The sequence below is a fragment of the Danio aesculapii genome, chromosome 5, assembly GCF_903798145.1.
Source record: "Danio aesculapii chromosome 5, fDanAes4.1, whole genome shotgun sequence".
Classification (NCBI taxonomy): Eukaryota; Metazoa; Chordata; class Actinopteri; order Cypriniformes; family Danionidae; genus Danio; species Danio aesculapii.
The window spans coordinates 35,027,947-35,050,227 of NC_079439.1; the positions used below are offsets into that span (position 1 = coordinate 35,027,947).

The following is a 22,281-nucleotide window of genomic DNA, read 5'->3' on the forward strand; positions in this document are numbered from 1 at the left end:
ATACATTTATTAAAATAATATTTTAGTCACAGAACATCTTTAGAAACAGAAAGATAATACATTTAAATTAATGCAAAATATTGTAAAAACATTTTACAAACTACATCATTTCAATAAAATTGTATAGATTTTTTGTTTTTCTTCATTTTTGCTATTTTTGAAAATGTTATTTAATATTTTTCCCTAGCATATAAATTTGGGCTACTAATTTTTGAACCATTATTGTAAGATATTTTGTTGGATAAGCTTCAGATTTGGCCTCAGTACTTACTAATCTAATGTATTTGCACAAATATAATATTGTATAGCTTCCTATTAAAAATATGAATTTAAATAAGAGATTTGTGAGGGGTGTACTTGTATATGCTGAGCACTGTATAATATGATGATATCATGTAAATTAAATCTTAAATAAATGATTATTCTGTATTTGTTTAATTGCTGTGAGCATTTGCTAGAGAAAGGCAAATTATATGAATGCAAATGACAGAATGATGGCTGTTTGACATTGGAAAAGTAAAACACCACTTGAAAATTCTCAGATATTTTGGATTGAATAGATTTGTAGGGCAAAACGTTTTTTTTTTTTTATTCTGTGAAGGTATGACAAATTTTTTTTTTCCAAATTAAAAAAAAATTAAAAAGTCCTTTAGAATTTATTTTTTTCTTTTTTTTTCAGAACAAAATATCTGCTATTTCACGTAATATATATTTCATAAATCTTCTGACCCTAAAAAATGGTATAGTGTTGCTTAAAAATGAATATAAACATGTCTGAAAGAATAACACTTTTTATTGTTTATGCAAAACAAATGCGCTACATAAAATGTACTGATTTTAAATTTGAATTGAAATTAAATAAACAAACTTTTAAAATTACGCAAACACACAACTCTAAATTATAAATTATTATTATTTTTTGGGTTTGACATAGAACCTTAAGGCAGGAATCGAACTCGGGTCACCGTGAGCAAGGGAGTGCATGTGTCGATGCACTTTCCACTTCACCACTGGTGCCGATGGTCTACATTTTTAATAAAAGCTGTGTATAATATGTATCTTCAACCTCTGTCTCCCACACCAGCCTACAAGAAAAATGGTATATGCTGCACAAAAGGTCGGAGACCCCAGTGCTAGCTTTTGAAACTTGAATAATTTGAATAATTTAACCACAAATGGGAAAAGTCCAAAGTGCCTTACAAACTGCACATGTACCATTTCATCCAACCGGTCCCCCCACGAGGCATTATTTTTTATGACTGTCTGGCGAACAGTAATTCAACATTACCCAGTGAAAAACAAAAGGCAGCGATCATTAAATGTCAAAGATGAATACCTTTCCTCCAATTTCATCATTACTTTGTGTGTCATTCTCAGCACATTTCTCTTTTGATCTAAAGCCAAGCTGTAAGCTGAAACGCTGGTTGTTATCTCGCCCCCACTCCATCTCCAAAAATGGAGGTCAGAAAAGGTCAGATGCTATTTAGCAGACAGACGGCAGGATGGTCGAGAGAGAGAGCGGATGCTGTAATGTATGTGTGACTGAGAGCGAAGTCAAATATCACATCCAGCTCTCCATCAACCCACACTTTATAACCTTGAGAATGTGTGCAAATATGTGCATATGACCCAGTTGGTGCTCACGACGTTCAGTGAAATGTAGAAACGCTCTGCTAATGAAATGCTAGGCTGCGGGCCTTGCTTTATCCAGCGTGCTCTCCGAGATAAGACTGATTGTTGTGCTGTGTGACTAAAGTGGGACAAACAGACGTCGCTTCCAGCATCACGTAACAATGTGTCCTTAACATTTACCTTCTTGTGCCTGCTAAACGCTCTGCATTTTATCGATGTATCCTGCCTAGGATATAAGTATGATTTAAGGGTTAATTTTAATAAGTCGGATTAATCACATGCAATCAAAAGATAACTACTTAACTCAATTATCTCTTAATTGTGTAGAGAATAGGGCTTTATCTCTGCTGTCAGTTTCATGACATTTTACCTCAATTTACTCTCAGACAAATGCAGTAATGATGCAACTGTTATGGAGTCACTAGAATACAGTGGTCCCTCGCTATAACGCGGTTCACCATTTGCGTATTTTTTTCAGTGCAATTTGACATGTTTATTTCTATTTATTTTTTACAGCGCATTGTGTTCTGCATCCTGATTGGCTGCAGGCCATTGTCAATCATCTCCTCTGTGTCTCCTGTACAGTACAGAATGCGTTCAGCTTGCCAAATTAACATAAATCGCTGATCGCTAGCAGTGCGAGTTCCAACAAGGATGCAAAAAGGATTGCAGCAAGACTAGCGTAAAGGGGGGTGGCACACTGCATGCATCGCGCCATGCATTATAGAATTGTAAACATAGGTTTATATCAAGGTTACACACACCATCGTCGCAAGTCGGCAGCTGTCTGCGGTGCCCAGCTACAACTCAGGACACTGTTCATATTTCTGCCGCGTCACAGAACGTCATCTGAACAGTTTCACTTTAAATAACATGCGAATGTGCGCGTCCACTCTGTGTTACTTCCAACTGTCTTGTACTGAACGTGACCCATTACTGTGCGACCCCCTTAAAGATGGAGTCTGCTTTTGCTTTATGGATCAGTGACTGCGGAAAAAAAAAGAACAGTACGCTGGATGCCAACATTATCCACACAAAAGCTCAAAAGCTTTATGAACCTTTTACTGACAGCGATGAATGTTTGTGCCTGACAACAGGTTTTGATCTTTGGTTTCGTTCTAGAATACTAGACTTTTTTTTACGAAAGTTTTAACTTTGAGTGTTTACACAAAGAGAAAAGTGTAAAAAAAAAAATGATAATGCCTGCCTGAGAAAAGTGTATAAAGTGTGTAGTGAGGGGTTTTACATCCTTAAAACATTCTACTTCGCTGATTTTGCCTATTGTAGGTTATTTTTAGAACGTGACTCCCATGGAAAATAACGAGGGACCACTATACTATTGAACAACAAAAAATTTAAATATAATAATAAAACTAAAAATGATTTTCCTGCTTCATTTTTTCTATTTCTTTCCCAGTGATGGGTTGCAGCTGGAAGGGCATCCGCTGCATAAAACATGTGCTGGATAAGTTGGCGGTTCATTCCACTGTGGCGACCCCAGATTAATAAAGGGACTAAGCCGAAAAGATAATGAATGAATTAATTGTTTTATTTCAATTGTTTCCAGTCATATTAGAGTCATATTATGTATGTCTTTATTGGTTACATTTTACTTAATTTTGTTGTTGTTACATTACAATTACTGATAAGATTGTCAGAAAAGCTTGAATTTTAAAGTCCATATCTGAAAAGTGAAAACTATGCTTGTGCAATGTCTCATAATATATGAATCACAATTGATTGTTCAATTAACTATTAAAATGAATTAAAATGAATGAATGAAACAAACAAACCTAATTTGTTTCCTAGAAAATGAAGTGTATCCACATGGAAAAAAATACTACCGTAATTTATTGCAAATACTATAATGTTTTGATATATACTATTGTAAAGTACTTGAATTAATATGTTAATTAAAATTTAATCTGGTAGTTCCTATGGTAATGCAACAACTATAGTAAAATAAACAAATAAGCCAATACAATATTCACCTTATTCATTGCGTACAAGCGGGTGCAGCCATTTGAATCTTTTTGGCTCGAGACTTCTGGTCTCATTCACTTCCATTCATTTTTAGACGTAAAAAATAGCTCATTATGTTGCAAAATGATATTTTCTTATTATATTATTCTACTTTGTGTGTATAGTCAAGCAAACACTTGTTTGTAGAGTAAGTAGTTTGGCCGTTTCTACAGTTTATTATTCATAGTCACTTCTCCCATAGGCAACTGAATGGGAAGTTCTAAAACAATGGCAAAAATGAGTGACCTTCCACATTGAAGAATAAGCTCAATAGACATTAAACTACAATGCGCAACATTTTACTACAATAAAATCTAAAAAGTACAAAAAAAAGTTTAAAACGCATACTACAGTTTATCAGTTTGCTTATTAATACTACATTATAGTTGAAAATACTATAATACAAACAGCATGAAACCCTTTACTATAGTATAATTCAAAATCACTATAGTATTTACGACTATATCATACTATATAACATTCGATCCATCTAACAAAAGGTTATAATTTAAGAATGCGCAATACAGTCTCATAGTTAACTCACTTCGTATTGGATAATATACAAAACATTAATATAGATTTCATTGGGTCTTTTAATTAAACACTATATTTCAGTCAAGAGTGGCACGAACTGAAGAGTCTATTCGATCTCAAACCACACTCATCAGATTATTGCATAATGACTGCTGCCGGCCAATGTTTTGTACTGTTAAGTCAATATCTGCATATTCGCTCCAGCATACTGTACGCCAGTCCACGTGATCGCTTCTTGCCAGCCACAATCCCACGTGTTGCAATAGGGTCGGCAGATGTGACATCACGCTTACATCATATCGCAAAACCGATTAATACCTCGTCTAACCTCAAACTCTTGAAAGGCACAAAAAGTGTGTTAAAGTGTGTGCGCGCGCATGGAGGGGCCGCTGAAGTGGATGTCACATCTACAGCGAAGCACGACTCCTGTAATAGCTGTCAGGGCAGTGTGCTGCTTCAGACCAGAAATGACATCCTTTCAGAGCCAGCCTGCCTTAAAGTGCAGCCAAGCAAGATAGAGAGAGAGAAAGAGAGAGAGAACGGCAAAGCATGAGTCGAAGACAAGATAAGGAGATAGAGAGGTGATGGAGAGAGAGAGAGATGGGGGAAACAAGGAAAAAGAAAGGATGACAGATGAGGAGAGGAAAGATACAAGCGCTGAAGGAAAATGCAGATAATGAGTCGCGTCTCTTTCTGTCTGTAAGGAAGTTAATGATGGAAGATGCTGCTTGAGCGACTGCTTTGGCACAGTGATGTGTGTATATGAATGTGTTATGAAGAACACACAGCAAAGTGCTTAGAAATATAGATATAGATATATATAGATATTATAGTTCAAGAGTCAGTAAAAGCTAGCTTTCGAAGAAATGTTTTGTTTATTTAAACATCAAACCCCACATTTAAATAATCCCATTCAAGAGTCGAACTGAACTTTGATGACAAAATATTGATCGTAGATTAATGCTCTTGATAATGATTATTGTTGATTAATAGATTACATATAATTTTTACAAATACGTAATCACTGGGCAGAGGGGGATGGGGGGGTTCAAGGGAGGTGCGAGAGGCGAGAGAGACCGAGTGCACGTAAGAGAGGGTGAGTGTTGGCGCGCGAGAGAGAATGAGAGACTATACTATTACTACGCGTGCACTCGGTCTCTCGTGCGCAAGAAATTCGGTCTCTGCGTTCGCTTGAGTTTTGTTCAGTCTGGTGCCTCATACTATAGGACCCAGAGCAGGAGAGCTACTCTGGCTGCTACACGCAGAAAAGCGAGAGCTGCCATCGTCACTACATTGAGAGCGTTTAAACAATTCTGATATTTTTCTGTAAGTTGACGCGACATCCTAGCCAACCAAAATCTATGGGTGTTAAGTAATGTCAATGTAATCTTATCAAAACAACATTGTTATTGCTGTCAGACGACATTCTGTGAGACTAAGTACAAAAAATCATATTAAATTAGTTTTTTTACAAGAATTAAACAACAATTGAGCAATTAAAGCGATGAAAGGGCCATTCAACCTATCCTGTTTCAGCAGGGTGTTTTCACACCTCTAGTTTGAAAAATGTCAGGAAAGTGGGTGAGTCCAGCTGTGTTTAGGTGGGAGTATTGAATGGCAAAAGAGGAAAGGGTTTGCATGAAAAGGGGAGTTTCCATACATGCACGCGCTGATTTTTACAGTGGCAACACAAACACAGACGCAGGGGGATTTACAGTGACTACGTTTACATGGATATCAGTAATCAAATTATTTGTCTTAATGTGAATAACACAATAATATGATAAAGGTGTTTACATGACTTGCTTTTTGAATGTTCCTTTCATGATCCCGTTTTACATGTTAGCTCTCGGGTAAAAAAAAAATCCTTACAAACATATTTTTTTCGCATGTTAGCAGACCACTGTAATCCACACAGGTGATTCCACACGATACGCTCTCATAGCGGGGAAATGAAAGCAAAAACTTTTGTTGCGGCACATTTATAAACACAACACTGACGACCCATGTCTCCAAACAATTCTTCTTCCACTTGTTTTAATTACGGTTGGCAACACAACGTGGCATCTCTCTGCCGTCTGAACACTGTAACAGGTAAAAACAGGCTGTCTTCAAAGCTATCATGCATATTAATAAAAAGGGATATGCAGATGTAGACGTAATGCCATGAGCTGACAGTTTTCATTCATGTTCATAATTTCCGGGTAGCTTACAGACTTTTTTTGGCACCCTGGGCGAGATTACTAATGCTTAAAGTCATTTGTGTCCCCTTCAAAAAACTGCTATTGAGAAAGTGTGTTTATTATGACCACACCTTTTAAATGAAACACATGCTCTTAAACAGAGGCTGCTTTCACCATGGAGATTAATAATTGTACTCATTTATTATTATTATTATTATTAAACTATACGATTATTCATATTACTCTTAATCATTTAGACACATTTTCTGGCAGAAGGACTGTTTAATTTTTGACCTGGTATTGGGTTGTGACTTGGTGGAAGCACAATTTTAATTACTCTATAATCTCTTGAACACAAGTCTATTTGTGTTTGTACACAAAAAGTGTACTAAAGTTTCTATAAAAATGATTATGCTGTTTTAAACATTTCTAAGACATCGCAGAAGAAAGCACATTCATTTTCTTTTACTTTCTCAAACACTCTTAAAAATCCTCAAATGTTTATACAAAAAAAAAAAAAACATTACTCCAGCAAGAAAAGTCCTGACATTGAAATGTAGCAATATCTAGCTGATGAAATATTTTAAAGAACATTGTCAGAATTTCAAAAACTTTTCCTTAGAATTTTCTATTACCCTGTCAAGTGAGTGAGACAGAACTCACCTCAACTGATTAGATTTAAACTTTTTCCAAGCTTTATTCGGTGGTGGAGAAAAAAACAAAAGAAACAAGTGACGTATCGTAAAAATCACACCAGCATGAAGCTCCAGCAAGTGATAAATGAGTGTTATAGTGTCCTTTTGGGCTTGTAGTCTCTGAGGAACAGCTCTTGCCCATATTTCACATTCTAAGCACTGCTTTCTAGATCGGCTAAGGGAATAAAGCAACCAAATCTGCCTACTGATAGAATATGACCACCGCAACATTACCTCGACAAACCCAGTGCATGTCCAGAGTGAGAGACGTTTAGGTGCCAAGATTCCCTCAGATCTAAATCTGTCAGAGCGAGATCTATTCGCGAGTTCAACTAACCGTGTCCAGACTTTTCAAAGGAACGCAAAGAGACAGGCTCTATTATCCACACAGACGGGTCTGCTTCATCTTCATTTGAACCTAATTTAATTCAATTTCATTAAGGTCTGTCAGCTTAAATGTCTGTCAGAGAAAGACAACAAGCCAGCTGAAGTGCAGAGTTAAGAATCTCAAAACTACATCCTCTACATCTGCTTTAAGTGCTCATAACATGACTGTTCAGCTATAATTGAGTGATTTAACCGCACTGAGAATTTACACTTAAGTGTAGAGACATGATGTTATGAAGCGGTAAATTGACTGTCCATTGCTCAAGTGAAACTCATTTAATTTAAAACTAGGGTTGGCCAAAAAGCTAAAATCTCTTGATATGTTAAGTAGTTATACAGTCTAGTGTACAATTGGTAAAATACTGACGATTTGGCCAAACTACTGTTAATTTTTAAAATGTGATAATGTTTATCGTTAGTTAAAATAATCAAGGCATGCTTTGAACAGTTTACTAAATGAACACAAACACACACTTTTTTTTCTTTTTCATTTACAGGTAGACATGTAACTAAGACAATAAGCAGAACCATATACTTTCATATTTTTAAATCATTTAAGCGCAATATTTTTAATAAGGTTTTTTAAAAACAATATTTTTTTTAGCTCATCAAGGCTGCATTTATGTGCTCAAAAACAATTAAAATATTCATTCATTTTCTTTCCAGCTTAATCCCTTTATTCATCAGGAGTCACCACAGCGGAATGAATCGCCAACTTATCCAGCATATGTGCCCTTCCAGCTGCAACCCAACACTGGGAAACACCCACACACTCTTGCATTCACACACATACGCTACAGTCAATTGAGCTTATTCAATACACCTATACCACATATCTTTGGACAGTGGGGGAAACCGGAGCACCCGGAGGAAACCCACGCGAACACAGAGAGAACATCCAAACTCCACATAGAAATGCCAACTGGTCCAGCCGGGGCTCGAACCAGCAACTTTCTTGGTGTAAGGCGATCATGCTACCCACTGCACAGATTCAAGGACTTTCAAGGATTCACTTCAGCTTTACTTCATCAGCACAGCCGCATCACATGTCAGAACAATTATAAAAGAAGACGCTTCAATCCCAGTTTGTGGACGTTAAATCAGGTTTATTTTGTACATTAACATAACAGATATCCATCCAGCAGTGGATATTAACCTGTATCCTGTCACATTTGCGTGAAAAAAGACTCGCTGTCTGTGTGTGTGCGCGCGCGTGTCCGCGCTGTGTCTGTATATCTGTGTGTATACGTGAACTTTGTAACGACTGTGTGTGACTCATCGTTGCAACTCCACAACAAATGCATTAAATACTCATTGGTAAAGTTCTTACTGTAGTATTTCTCACAAACGTTACGTGAGATCTTCCATCATGTCTGTCTGTTGTCTGAAGCAGCCGAGGGAGGAGATTAAGGCATGCTGACAGGCACGTAGGAACGGTGGGTGTGAAGGACTAGCCTTAAAGGCGCAGTACACAAAAACTGCTACCTGCTGCTCAGAGGTATAAACTAGAAACTTTTAAAAGGCATAATAAAAAATCTGATGGGTGTTTTGAGCTGAAACTTTACAGACACATACTGGAGACACAAAAGAAAGGGGTAACCTATGTGCCCTTTAAAATAAAAATAATAAAAAATGGTGCTTAAAATGGTGTATTTAAAGTAAACCAGCAGGTATACTGTCACTCGTGTCTTGCAAGAACCTCTGATGTTGAAGTGCATATTATCAGCTAACACGGGTTAATGCTACACACTGATAAATAACACACTGTGTCACACCACACAAGCAAGCAAGCTGGACTTTACAACCGACCTCAAAACAAATGACCTTGGACAGCCTGGATGATTCCATCGGTGTTACAGTTTTTACGGCCCATCTCCCTCAGGGCTTCTTTGAGAAGCAGAGTAATTAAGGAGCAGTAATTAACAGCATCAGACTAACAGGCCTGATCGCCCGTCGAGGGACCCAGGGGGACAGCAGATGAGGGCCAGAATGGAGATGAGCGACGCCACAGTCAAACTGATGACCCTCTATCAACACTAGATGTTTTAGCAGAGCCCCTTCAGCCTCCCCCACTTATCCAATAGATGTGAAGTGCAGCTGACCAGTAAAAGACACTAATGGCTTTTAATAATAACACAAGAAGAAAAGGCAATCTATATATAATGATGCAGATCATTCAGTCATTTGAGGACCTGTGACCATCTCTAATGGTTGATCAAAACTTCCACTGCACTTCAACCTACATGAAAACACTGGCATAAAGGACAACATGAATGATGTTGATGTTCTAAACTCTTCTTTTCATACCTATGGCATTTCCAAGAACTGTCCAGTCATTTGTGACTACTGGAGAAAGGATTTTACAGAACTCGTTCAACTGAGAATGACTCATTAATGAATCATTTAGACCCATTTGTGAGGCAGTTTGACTGAAGTAGTTCAAAGAACTAACTCAAATAAGCTATTTCCTACTAAATGAGACATTGTTGCATTATTGTGAAACAAGTTTTATACTGAATAAGAGCAAAAAGCTATAGATTTTTCTCTTTTCTCTCCATATACATTCACTGGCCACTTTATTAGTCACACCTTACTAGCACCGGGCTGGACTCCCTTTTGCCTTCAGAACTGCCTTAATCCTTTGTTGCATAGATTCAACAAGGTACTGGAATTTTTCCCTATATATTTTGGTCCATATTGACATGATAGCATCACTCAGTTGCTGCAGATTTTTCAACTGTACATCCATGATGCGAATCTCCTGTTCCACCACATCCCAAAGGTGCTCTATTGGACTGAGCTCTGGTGACTGTGGAGCCATTTGTCTACAGTGAACTCATTGTCATGTTCAAGAAACCAGTCTGAGATGATTCACGGTTTATGACATGGTGCGATATCCTGCTGGAATTAGCCATCAGAAAATGGGTACAGTGTGGTGATCAAGTGATGGACATCATCAGCAACAATACTCAGGCAGGCTGTGGCATTGACACAATGTTCATTTGGTACTGATGTGCCCAAGGTGTGTCAAGAAAATATCTCCTACACCATTACACAACCACCACCACCAGCCTTAACCGTTGATACAAGGCAGAATGGATCCATGCTTTCATGACGTTGACGTCAAAATTCTGACCCTACCATCCGAATGTCACAGCAGTAATCGAGGCTATTCAGACCAGGCAGCGTTTTTACAATCTTCTAACTGTCCAATTTTGGTGAGCCTGTGTGAATTGTGGCCTCAGCTTTCTTAGCAGTTTCCTTAGCTGACAGGAGTGGCACCCAGTGTGGTCTTCTGCCGCTGTAGCCCATCCGTCTCAGGGTTCGATGTTGTTGTGCGTTCAGAGATGTTCTTCTGCATACCTCAGTTGTAACAAGTAGTTATTTGAGTTACTGTTGCCTTATTATCAGCTTGAACCAGTCTGGCCATTCTCCTCTGACCTCTGGCACCAACAAGGCCAGAGACCAATATATATATAAATAAAGAGAAAGAGTAATGTACAGCGGACCATGAAAAAAATACATATATAAATATTCACTACATAAAATTCCCTCACTTTACCATGACGCTTCCACCAGAATGTTGGTTGACCTGAAAATCGTGCATGGATCAGTCTAAACGTTCTTTTTTTGGGCTGGTTTAACTTGAATAATCACACTGTACATTTTAGAACTATACCAAACAAATCACATATATTAAAATACATTTGTCAAAATATTTTTTTTTCTAAAACCACTGAAATGCTAATGTTGTACACATGACAGGCTGGATTCAGTCACTTTCTCACACTTAAAAATACATTTCAACCGTGTTCCTGGAAATCTACCTTCATGCAGAGATCAGCTCCAACCCTTATCAAACACAAGTGAACCAATTTATTATGACCTGAATAAGCACTTGATAATTACAGACAGGTGTGTTTGATCAGGGTTGCAACTGAAATCTTCAGGAAGGTAGATCACCAGGAACAGGGTGAGTGAACCTATGACAACAGTGTTTTTATACTGCACATAATTACATAGTTTTATAAAGCTTTCCATTTGGAAATATAAAGATAGAAATGTTTCAAAAGGGCACAATAAAGCATAGGGGTTAACAATACTAACGTTTGTGGAGACATTTATAGATGTCTAACAAAATTTGATGTTGTATTTTCCAGTATGTTTAATGATTTCCTTCATTCTTTGCATCAATCTTTCTGATTCCTTATCTCCAGTTGAGTCTAAAAGTCTGATTTTAGAGTCTAAGACAAATCACCAACCCAAGTAACCATCAAAATAGCATATTTTGAAGAAGGTTGGTAACCAAACAGGGGTGACATCTATTCACTTGCTTTGGTTATGTGTCTATACAATGCAAGTTGAATGGGTGCTGTTCGGTTACCATCATTCTTCAAAATATCTCATATTGTGTTCTGTGGAAGAATGTCAGACAGACATGTTTGAAATGACAATAGAGTGAGACAAGAAGATGATGATAAAACATTCATTTTTGTGTAAACTATTGACATGCAAGGAATCAACCCAGTTGTGAGTGAAATGTCATTAGTGATGTTTTTTGTTTGTTTTACAGCCATTGAAGTATCAGTAATCTTGCCATCTTGCAATTAACCTGTTTTTTTTTAAAATGTAGAGTATTTGCAAATTGCCCCCCTGTTTATTTGTTCCCCAGTTTTTGTTTAAGAGAGAAAACATTTTGTCAACACATTTCTACACATAATAGTTTTAATAACTCATTTCTAATAACTGATTTATTTTATCTTTACCATGATGACAGTAAATAATATTTGACTAGATATTTATCAAGACACTTCTATACAACTTACAGTGAAATTTAAGGGCTTAACTAGGTTAACTAGGCAGGTTAGGGTAATTAGGCAAGTTATTGTATAACGATGGTTTGTTCTGTAGACTATCGAAAAAATATAGCTTAAATGGGCTAATAATTTTGACCTTAAAACGGTTTTTAAAAAATTACAAACTGATTTTATTCTAGCCGAAATAAAACAAATAAGACTTTCTCCAGAAGGAAAAAATAATATCAGACATACTGTGAAAATGTCCTTGCTCCGTTAGACATAATTTGGGAAATATTTAAAAAAAGAAAAAAAATTCTAAGGGGGTTTAATAATTCTGATTTCAACTGTAATTTGCCAAGAAATTATTTGCTAAGACTTCTCACAGTGTGATTCACATTTTTATATGTATTAGTATGTGTATAACTAGCTATTTGGAATTGCAAATGATCTGTACTCATTAAAGAATCTGTTTTAATAGCAAAGTTGTTTTTTACTAATCATTTAAAGTGCACAGTTAAACTATTTACTGCTTCTCACATACAATATAGAAAAAAAGGTTTTGCTTTACTGTGGGTAAACCATAAATAAAGTGTAGTTTCCCATATGTAAACATGTGTATACTTACCATTTGTATACTGCTTGATTAGCATTGAATGAGTAAAATAGTTCTTTTTTATTGTAGGTTTACCATTAAAACACAGAATCAGTTTTTTTTAATCTATGTATATTGTTAAAACACAGAAAATTCCACCTTTTTACTGTTGGTATACCCTTAATAACTTAATAACATTTTTAATATAAAAAAACTTAAATTATTATAAAATATTTTGTTTTTATATTAGTTTCACCATCAAAAAACTGATGTTTTTTAGTTTTTTTAATGTGGGCAAACTGTTAAATAATGAAAGTTTTCTGTTTTTATTTACGGTAAAAAATCTGTGTAATGACCTGCCAGTACTTTTTCCCGTTTTTTCATGGAATTTTTTTAGAGTGTGGTTTATCTATAGTGGATTGTGACTATTTTAATGAACCCACAAAATCAATGCCAAAATTGAACAGCCTTTTTTTTGTTCACAACACTTGAACATCAGAATACTTTCGTTCAGTAATTCAAGTCAGTAAAGCTTCTACTTCCATGTGATTTTGTAGTCTGCAGACACAGAATTGTCAAATGATCCTCTGGCTGTCTCTAAAGAACTGAAGAAGACTGCACTGTAGAAATGGTGCCAACAAAAACCTCTGACCTCTACTAAAATTGAAAATATATGCAACAATTAACTTACAGTAAGATTTGCATAAGCAGCACAAATGAATATAGCCAGAGAGAAGACTTAAAAAAAAAAAAAACCTGTTTCACACTTCATTTCACAGACTCTCCATGAACGGTGATAATGGCACCAGGAGTAATACTTGACGGGTGACTGCAAGATGTTTTGGATTAAAAGCACTATACTGTAAAACATCTTAAAAAAAGAGTTTCCAGAGAGATGCCCCTCTAAAATGACCCTCATGTGTAGACCCTGATTTAAAACGAAGCGCTTGATTGACTTTCTGAAAATCTTATTTCATGCCTAGTTTGTCTAATTAAACTCCACACACAGGATATGATAATGACGATATGCTCAAAACAAAAGAGAAAAGCTGAAGTTCATATCTAGACTAGTAACCAGCAAAGTTTGTCCTGTTTTTCCTCAAACAGTGAATGACATTAGTGCAGTCTAAACACGCTCTTCACTAAATGCCATACATATACTAGAGGCTTATCCACCTCCATCTAAGGTCATTCTGCCTTTGTGTTTATATCATCCTGTGAGTCACTGCAAACATAACATCTACAACAACCCCGAATCTGCCAATCAGGGCCAGATGGATTCAAAAGTAGCCAATACAGATAAGAGCAGCCGCATTAATCCCTCCCTTACGTTATAATGGGACGATTTTGCTATTTTGCTCTTTGGATCCTGCAGTATGCTGTAAGAAGCAGGCCAGATAATCCCTCCGAAATACCTCTCAGCAGGAGATATCTGCCGCACGTAAATACAAAGATTCAGAGATGTAGCCAATATAAACCGCACACAATCTCTTTAATGTAGTATCCCTTTGTTAACCCAAACAGCAAGGAATAACAGCAGGATATTACAGCAGAGATAATACACTGGCATTAAACTGCTTTTGATTCACGGTGACCTCCGAAGTTCAATAGGAGCATCAGTGAAAAAGCAAAATGCACAGGACAAGGACACGAGACTCCGAAAAAAGGCAGACAATTATTTTACGAAACTAAATATATGGTTTCATAACTAATTAAATTATAAGAATGTATCAACTAATGTTTGGATTATGCAAATGATCAACATTTATATAGAATTTAACATATTACATATTAGTATATATAAATGTACATATTTTAAGAAATTTGCAATTTTTTATACAGAATTTACAGAATAATTATGTAGGGATGCTCTGATCAGGATTTTTGCAGCCTATACCGAGTACTGATTCTAATGCTTTAATCTATATAATGCGTTTAGCACATTTGACCTCTAAATATGATACTTAAGTGGAGATCTAACCTTACCTAAAAAAATAAATGAAGGATGCTGCATAGAATCCCTTAAACACATCTCTTTTAACCATTTAGTGTGAACAGGTCATGGCCAGAAGCAGCTTTACAGAAAATAATATAACACAGATATAAAAATCGGTAAGAAAAAAGACAAGCAATGCAATTTGGAAACAAATGATGAGAGAAGGATTCAACAAGTCTTTTTTCATCAAAAAAGGTTTGGAGCACATATTTGATGCATAAGAAGTTAAAATGCGCACCTATAAATCAATTACTTCACTACTAAAAGGAAATAGGCATATAAACTACTGTTTATTGAAATAATTATATTACAAGAAGTTAATATTATTAACTATTCCAACCTCTGCGATCGGTTCATGCGATCGACCAGATTGGGGAGTACCGATCAAGTCATTAAGTGTGATTATCGGCCGATCGATCGGAGCATCCCTATAATTATGTTGAATCTAAATATTTATTTATAAATTACAAAATATTATATATTTCTAATTTGTTCAATACACTGAAGACCACAGAACCTGAAAATAATGTCAATAATCATTTGTAAATTATCATCCTGCATTCAGTTATCGGGTTTATAGTCTGACTGATACTGTTATATAGTTACACATTATGTTCATCAATATGAAGATATTTATATTACATCACTTATCGCCGATAGACATCATGATGCTGAGCCGCCCCACCCCATCGCAGCAGCAACCTGCTCGTGAAAAATACACACGGCCCCCGTTTACACTAAAATGGCTTAGTTTTAAAATGGCATTTTGAAATGAAAACGATCCATGATCACCACACTGGCGTTTCATCTAGCATTTCTGAAAAGCCCTCCTTCCACACTATAATGCTAAAAACGCACATCACGTGACCACAAACACACACATTCTGTCATGCGCTGCAGCATATGCGTGTGTCTGAGCTCCAGCAGTCAGTGGGTGCTTTGAGCACAAAACCCCTGTGAGCAGTGCATGTCTGACAGTTTATCAAGGATGTACCGCTGGATCGTGTCTCACTATAGTTGTTAAACGTGATATTTAATTAATATTGTCTCCATCTAACAACTCTTTGGTCTTTTGAATCCATCAGGTAACGTCACGGCGTCAGCACACTGCTTCAATCTTTCGCTTTCACGCTTGTACTTAGTAATTTTAGTGAAAACCTCAGATACTGTTGGTTGGTTCCTGTTGGTTGTGCATCTTTTTTACCAACCAAGTTTGTGGACGCCATTATAACGACACAGATCACTCTGCCTATTCATGCCAGAGTCCCACAGAAAAAGTGATTGACAGGTGGTAATTTGTGTGTAACTTCTCTATTTATTTATGATTTGGTAATGGGTAAAACAAAGACCATTCGGGTCAGGTAGTTCAAACAGTAGGCTACAAATAATTAATTTGTTATGAATTAATTAATTATTCATAGATAATTAATTCACCGCCACCTACGGCGACAATGCCATCGTCCATCGCAATGTTTCACATTAGACATCGTACGATGCCAAATTGGTAGACATCGCCCAACCTTAATTTATATTGTTACAAAATATACATTTTCCATTAAATTCTGCTTTTAAAAACTTTTTATTTATTAAAAAAAAAAAAAATCAATCTATTTTGAACAAAAAAACAGCTATTTAAGTTTTATAAATATATAAAAAATCATTTAATTTTTTGGCCTTAATGCACAGAAGACATTTAAACAGTAGTGTTTGTTAGTGTTAGTGTGTGTTGGATAGACAAATACTGATTTCAAATCATGTCTATCAGCTTGTGATGTCTAAGCCTAATGGTTGTTATGTTGTTATGCTCAAATATGTATATATTTAATTGCAAATTTTTATTCATCTCCCTTTTTCCTCATTACCCCCCCAGTGCATCCCCAGACCAAAGTTAGCCAATGAGAAACTCCTTACCTTGGCTTTGCCGGTGCTCTGCAAAATGTGCACCAGAGCGCAGGCCATCTCCTCTTTGTTCTTGACACTGATGACCGGCTCCAGCACCGAGCAGAGCAGCATGTAGTTGTTGGTGGTGTACTCTGCAAACTCCTTGTACAGCTCCATAGGGAGGATGTTCATGCTCTGGTACCGGGCCTTGATGCGGACCATGGGACCAGCCGCTTTTCCTTTCCCAGGATTGGGCTGACTAACCGGGTACCACTTCTCAACCAGCTGCCTGCTCGTGACGGTCACCACAGGGATGCTCACCAGCCCCACGTAGTTGTTTTTGTCTTTTTTCTTCTTCTTGTCTGAGTCCCTGTAGACATGGACTGTGATGCTCTGGACCGCAGGGAGGTTATTGAACTCGAAGTGTTCACCCCAGAACACGTTATCCGTCTTCATCTTGCAGGTCGTGCGGGCATATAGGCTGTCGTCCAGGCACAGCTCACAGAAGTACTTTTTCTTGGCCGGAAGGTCCTTTGCTTCGATGATCCACAGCCGGAGCATATTTTCGACCCGCCGACTGTTGTCCTACAGACGAAAGGGGCATTGTGAGGTTAGGCTGCCATGTCACGGCTGTAGCGGATTATTACCGCATCAGCGTGGCAGCTAACAGGGTCAGTGATTTAGAAATGACGTGCTTTTTTTCGACTCAGTGATTAAATACCCTCTGCTTCAGTTCACCAACCCTTGGCTGGGAATTTAAAGACCCTTTATTTTAGATCACTTCATGTCCTCGTAAAGATAGCAGGACGCTGTTGTAAATACTGCATGACATCATTCAGCAGTTAATGTCATTCACTGGCCTTTTTTTAATAGAATAGTCTCTGCGGTGTGAAGTCATGTGGCTTAATATACGAGGGGCGGCCATTAAGTTGACCTGCATCATGCTGCAGTTAAGGTTATGCTTTTGTTGGAGGTTAATTTATAGATTTCCCTCCTTCCTCTTATAACTTAGGAGGCAATGGAGGATGAGATCAGAATAAAACTAAATGTCACAGTTATTTCTGAGGCCGCAGACCATCGTGAATCACTGAACTGAACAGACTAAAGCCCTTGTTCACCAGCGGTAGACAGCAAAAGCTTGTCCCTCATCCGCAAGCCATGACAGTGCCCTGCCTGCGCACAATTAGTGATGCCATGCAGAAACATTTGTGTCTGGGGTGAAATGTCTGCGCTGATGGAGACTAATAGTGATGAAATTTGGTCAGTTTAGCACTCTCATAAACACTCCATTGATCCTTTTTAGCGTGGATGTATTTTACAGTCCCATTTGACCGCTCTGGATACACTGTCACATCCACCATCTTGGAATAGTCAACATTTCATCATTCATTTAAAAAATCTATACGTTTTCTAAGATGTCACAACATTGCACAGCATCTGCTTGTAAAAAAAAAAACAAAAAACAGCCAATTCACAAAGGAACAGAGTTGTGTTAGTTTGTATTTTGTCTTTAATTTTATATGCATTAACCCAATATTATAGATTTATAAATTATGATAACTTTTACTGTCATATCAATGCTATTGACTTTAACTTGTGTTTTATTTGATTAAAATCATCTGCGTAGGTCTATTCCAGATATGCTTATATGTGTAACTATGGTTGCAGATGCGCAAGTACTGTCACTTGCTCTCAAATGCTCACAAACCCACTGCCATTATGGCAGATGACTTATGTATAGCAGGCTGTAAAATCAACTGCTAATGAGACATCTATGTATTTATAGATATGTATATATATATATGTTCATGGTCTGCAGCTAATAAGAACTGTTCATTTAAATTGTAAGCCATTCGGTAAACATTTAACAGTCGGCTGATGTGGTCTCACTCATGGCATTAGAAATCATGACTTTGAAGTAGAATGCGCTACTGTGAATGTGAACGGTTTGCGTCACACAAAATGACTCAAATTTCAGTCTTTCCACCACAAATAATGCACAGCATATGTGAGTACACCCCCCACAAATCTCTCATTTAAATTAATATTTTCTATAGGATGCTTTACAGTATTATATTTGTTCATATACATTAGTTTAGTCAGTACTGAAGCCAAATCTGAATCTTATCTAACAAAATGACTTACAATAATGGTTCAAAAATTAGTACAGCCAAATTTATATGTTAGAGAAAAATATTAAATACAATTTAAAAAATAGCAAAAATCAAGAAAAACAAAACATATATACAATTTTGTAGTTTGTAATTTTTTTTGGGAATATTTTGCATGTATTTAAATGTATTATCTTTCCATTCCTAAAGATGTTGTGTTCGGTTTAAGAAATGTGTCTGTTTAAAAAATCTGTTTTGTTCAAATGCTCCAATATTTTCAAAATAGGGTGTACTCAGTTATACTGTACTATAGTTATACTATACATTTGCTGTGAACAAATCTGCTCTGAGAGACTGAAAACACTGAATCATGAGCTGCTCTCTTGTAAAAGAACACAGTTCCACACTACACTGGGAAATATAAATAATCCTACACTCAAAAAAATGAATTGCTGATGGTTCAAACTACTTATTTAAAATGTTAAAAATTTAAAAGTTGACAATCCAAATCTTAAGGTCATCTCAATTGTTTTATGTTTTAACCACTTACATTTGTAAAAATGACTTAATTTGAGTAAAAACTTAAACTTAATTTGTGTTTGGACAACATACTGTACAGGAAAGAAATTGTGTGGAACCAAACAATTTTTACAATGTATTAAATCACAGCCTTTGTGATTTTATAAATGCCCTAAGCCAAAACATGTCATTTCAGTTGTATTGCAATTAATCTACACTCAAAAAAAAAAAAATATACTTTTGCTGCTTGTTCAAGCTACGTCTTTAAAATGAGTTGAAATAACACATTTCTTAAGGGATTCTTTTGGGGCAACTTAATTGTTTTACGTTCAATTGACTTAAATTTGTAAAAATGATTAACTCAACTTAATCCATTTGTGTTGGTACAACTTAAAGGAATTGTGTGGAACCCAGCATTTTTTTACAGTGAATTAAGTGTAAAAAGAGATTAGTTATTTAAAGGGAATAAACCAATTGCCTTAAAAGAAACAAGTTGACTTCACAAAAATAATGCAAGTAAACCCATTGTAACTTGGAACTGTTAAGTTGACTTTATTTTTATTATTATGCAAATTTTACTTTTTAGTAGTACTTAGTAAGTATACAAATCTCTTTTTTTTTCACTACACATTTATTATAAATATATATATATATATTTTCAGCTTTTCTGTATCTAGCAAAATGACAGTAACTAAAATAAATCTGCTCTTTCAGACTCCAGTGTGTCTTCTAAATTCAATACAGGCTACAATTGTAGATTTTATAGAATTAATGAAGCATCAAACATGTAATATTGTAATAATTACAGTAATTATTTGAAAACAGATGAGCTAAAATAGTCTGACACTGTAAAAAAGAATGAGTTGACTTTAAAAAAGTAAGTACAATAAGCATAATTATAAAAATTAAGTCAGCTTAACAGTTCCAAGTTACAATGGGCTTATTTACATTATTTTTGTAAAGTTAACTTGTTGCTTTTAAGGCAATTGGTTTACTCGCTTTATGTAACTTATCACATTTGACAGTGTAGTAGGACCTTTATTGGGATGTAAAAACACTCAAAAAATGACTTTTACTGCTTGCTCAAACTGTTTATTTAACAAGAGTTGAAGCAACACAGTTTTTGGTGGGAATTTTGAATTCATTCAGATTTGTAAAACAATTAAGTTAACTTAATCAATTTGTGTTGGGACAACATTAAGGAATTGTGTGGAACCCAGCATTTTTTTAAGTGATGATCCTTAAAAAGGAACAAGAAAAATAAATAAATAAAGGTTACTAAGTGATAACAGAAAATAAATGTTGTGAGCAAAGTACCCTTTTAAAGCTCGACTGATAAATTGCTCTGTAACAGCAGATGACTGCACTAAGGGCACTGGGCATTGTGTAGGTCTCGAGTGCTCATGGATATTCCCACACAAATAAACACCCGCTAAGGCAATTGATTTCACATCTCGGTATTGAGGTGCTCCATTGTGCGCCCTCATCACAGATAATGAACTAATTAGGCAGACAGAAATGGGCCTCTGCAGCAGCAGCTAATGCCTGAGCTATGATCATCTCCACACTTCTACAGCACCAACATCTGTCTGAAAGCTCAAATCTGTTCACTGCAAAGCCCTCCAAAGCCTGGCTCCAGTGTTCACCTCCGAAACCCACCGAGTAATTAAAATGTAAGACTGAGCGATGAGGAGACATTCAACACATCCCCAGGCAAGCTGTGAGAAACGCAAATATAACTTGAAGGTTGTGCTTGAATTTCTTTCTCCCCCATCTAATTAATCATTAATTTGCTTAATCATTGATTGGTGAAATGAGCTGTCGGATGAGTTTTTTTTTTCTTCTTTGGCATCCTCAAAGAGGCCATATGTTTTGCAGCATCTCTTCATCGTCTCGTGTGTTTATATCAAAGTGAGAGAGAGAAAGCTGATCTAAATTTCATCACCCTTGCACATTCTTTCTTTGCACTGAGTTGCATTTCTTCATTAATAAGTCTGAGCGTGTGGTTTTAGCCGATGCAGGAAGGGACGTTTACCTTATTAGGGTGGATGGCTCGTCGCAGGTTCTCCATCCATTTGTCTCTCTCTGCTGCTGAACGGCAAGAAAAACACTTACTACCTGTGGAGGTGCTCACCTGGAAAAAAAAAGGCACGTAATTGTCAGCTTACTGCCAGGAATCTCACAGCTTCCGGCTTGCTTACATCAAAAGCAAAAGCTCTGCTTGTGTTGGAGTGTCATTTCAAAAGATGCTTGCGACAAGAAAAAATGCAAAACTGAATCAAATTGACTGACAGATATTCTACAAAAACATTATTTACTGTGCGTCAAGGGTTCAAACAGCGCGTTTTAAATTCAGGTTTAGGAAGCTGAATATACTGTACACAAACCAGGCTTAACAGGTTGCCAACACTTTTGAGTTCTGATTGATAAAGATTATTTTTTTTTATTTAGTCTGACTGACACAGACTTCTCACTGTGATTCAATATGTAAGCCTTTGATTTGATTCTATTGTTATTTGAATATATTTTCTGGAATATAACTCATGCTTTTTATTAACTGAAATGTACTGTGACGTATATTATAAAGAAAACTGTACATGGCAATTAGTATTAGTAGGAATGTAAACAAAATGCACACATTCTGACTGGCGTTGAACAAAAGAGACATGTGAGTGTTAGAATAGCGCATTTCCCACAGGCTGCTAGCTTCAGTTACAATTTAAGTAAATTGGTTTAGGCTTGACATTTATAATGAAAGTTGTTTTTAGTGAATGTCACTGTAATTTATGTTTGTGTTATACTTGTAGGATCATAGAGCGAGGGGGAAAAACTCATGCTATAGTGTTCTTAAATGTTTAGTTGTATTTAGGGTACAATATTGAATATGTATTTTACATCATTTCTGAATACAATTCTAAAATAAAACCTAA

At 36.3% G+C, this 22,281-nt stretch overlaps 1 protein-coding gene across 6 annotated transcripts in view; it reads right to left on the minus strand.

The window, feature by feature from the left end:
* The window catches only part of dab2ipb (DAB2 interacting protein b), a 189,542-nt gene that overhangs the window by 35,236 nt on the left and 132,025 nt on the right, over positions 1-22,281 (minus strand). For all 6 annotated transcript variants that reach the window (XM_056458054.1, XM_056458050.1, XM_056458051.1 and 3 more), the window contains 2 exons: positions 21,387-21,485; positions 16,752-17,306 (listed from right to left, as the gene is read on the minus strand). In XM_056458054.1, coding sequence (XP_056314029.1) covers positions 16,752-17,306; positions 21,387-21,485 — 654 coding nt within the window. The remainder of the gene's footprint in view (positions 1-16,751; positions 17,307-21,386; positions 21,486-22,281) is intronic.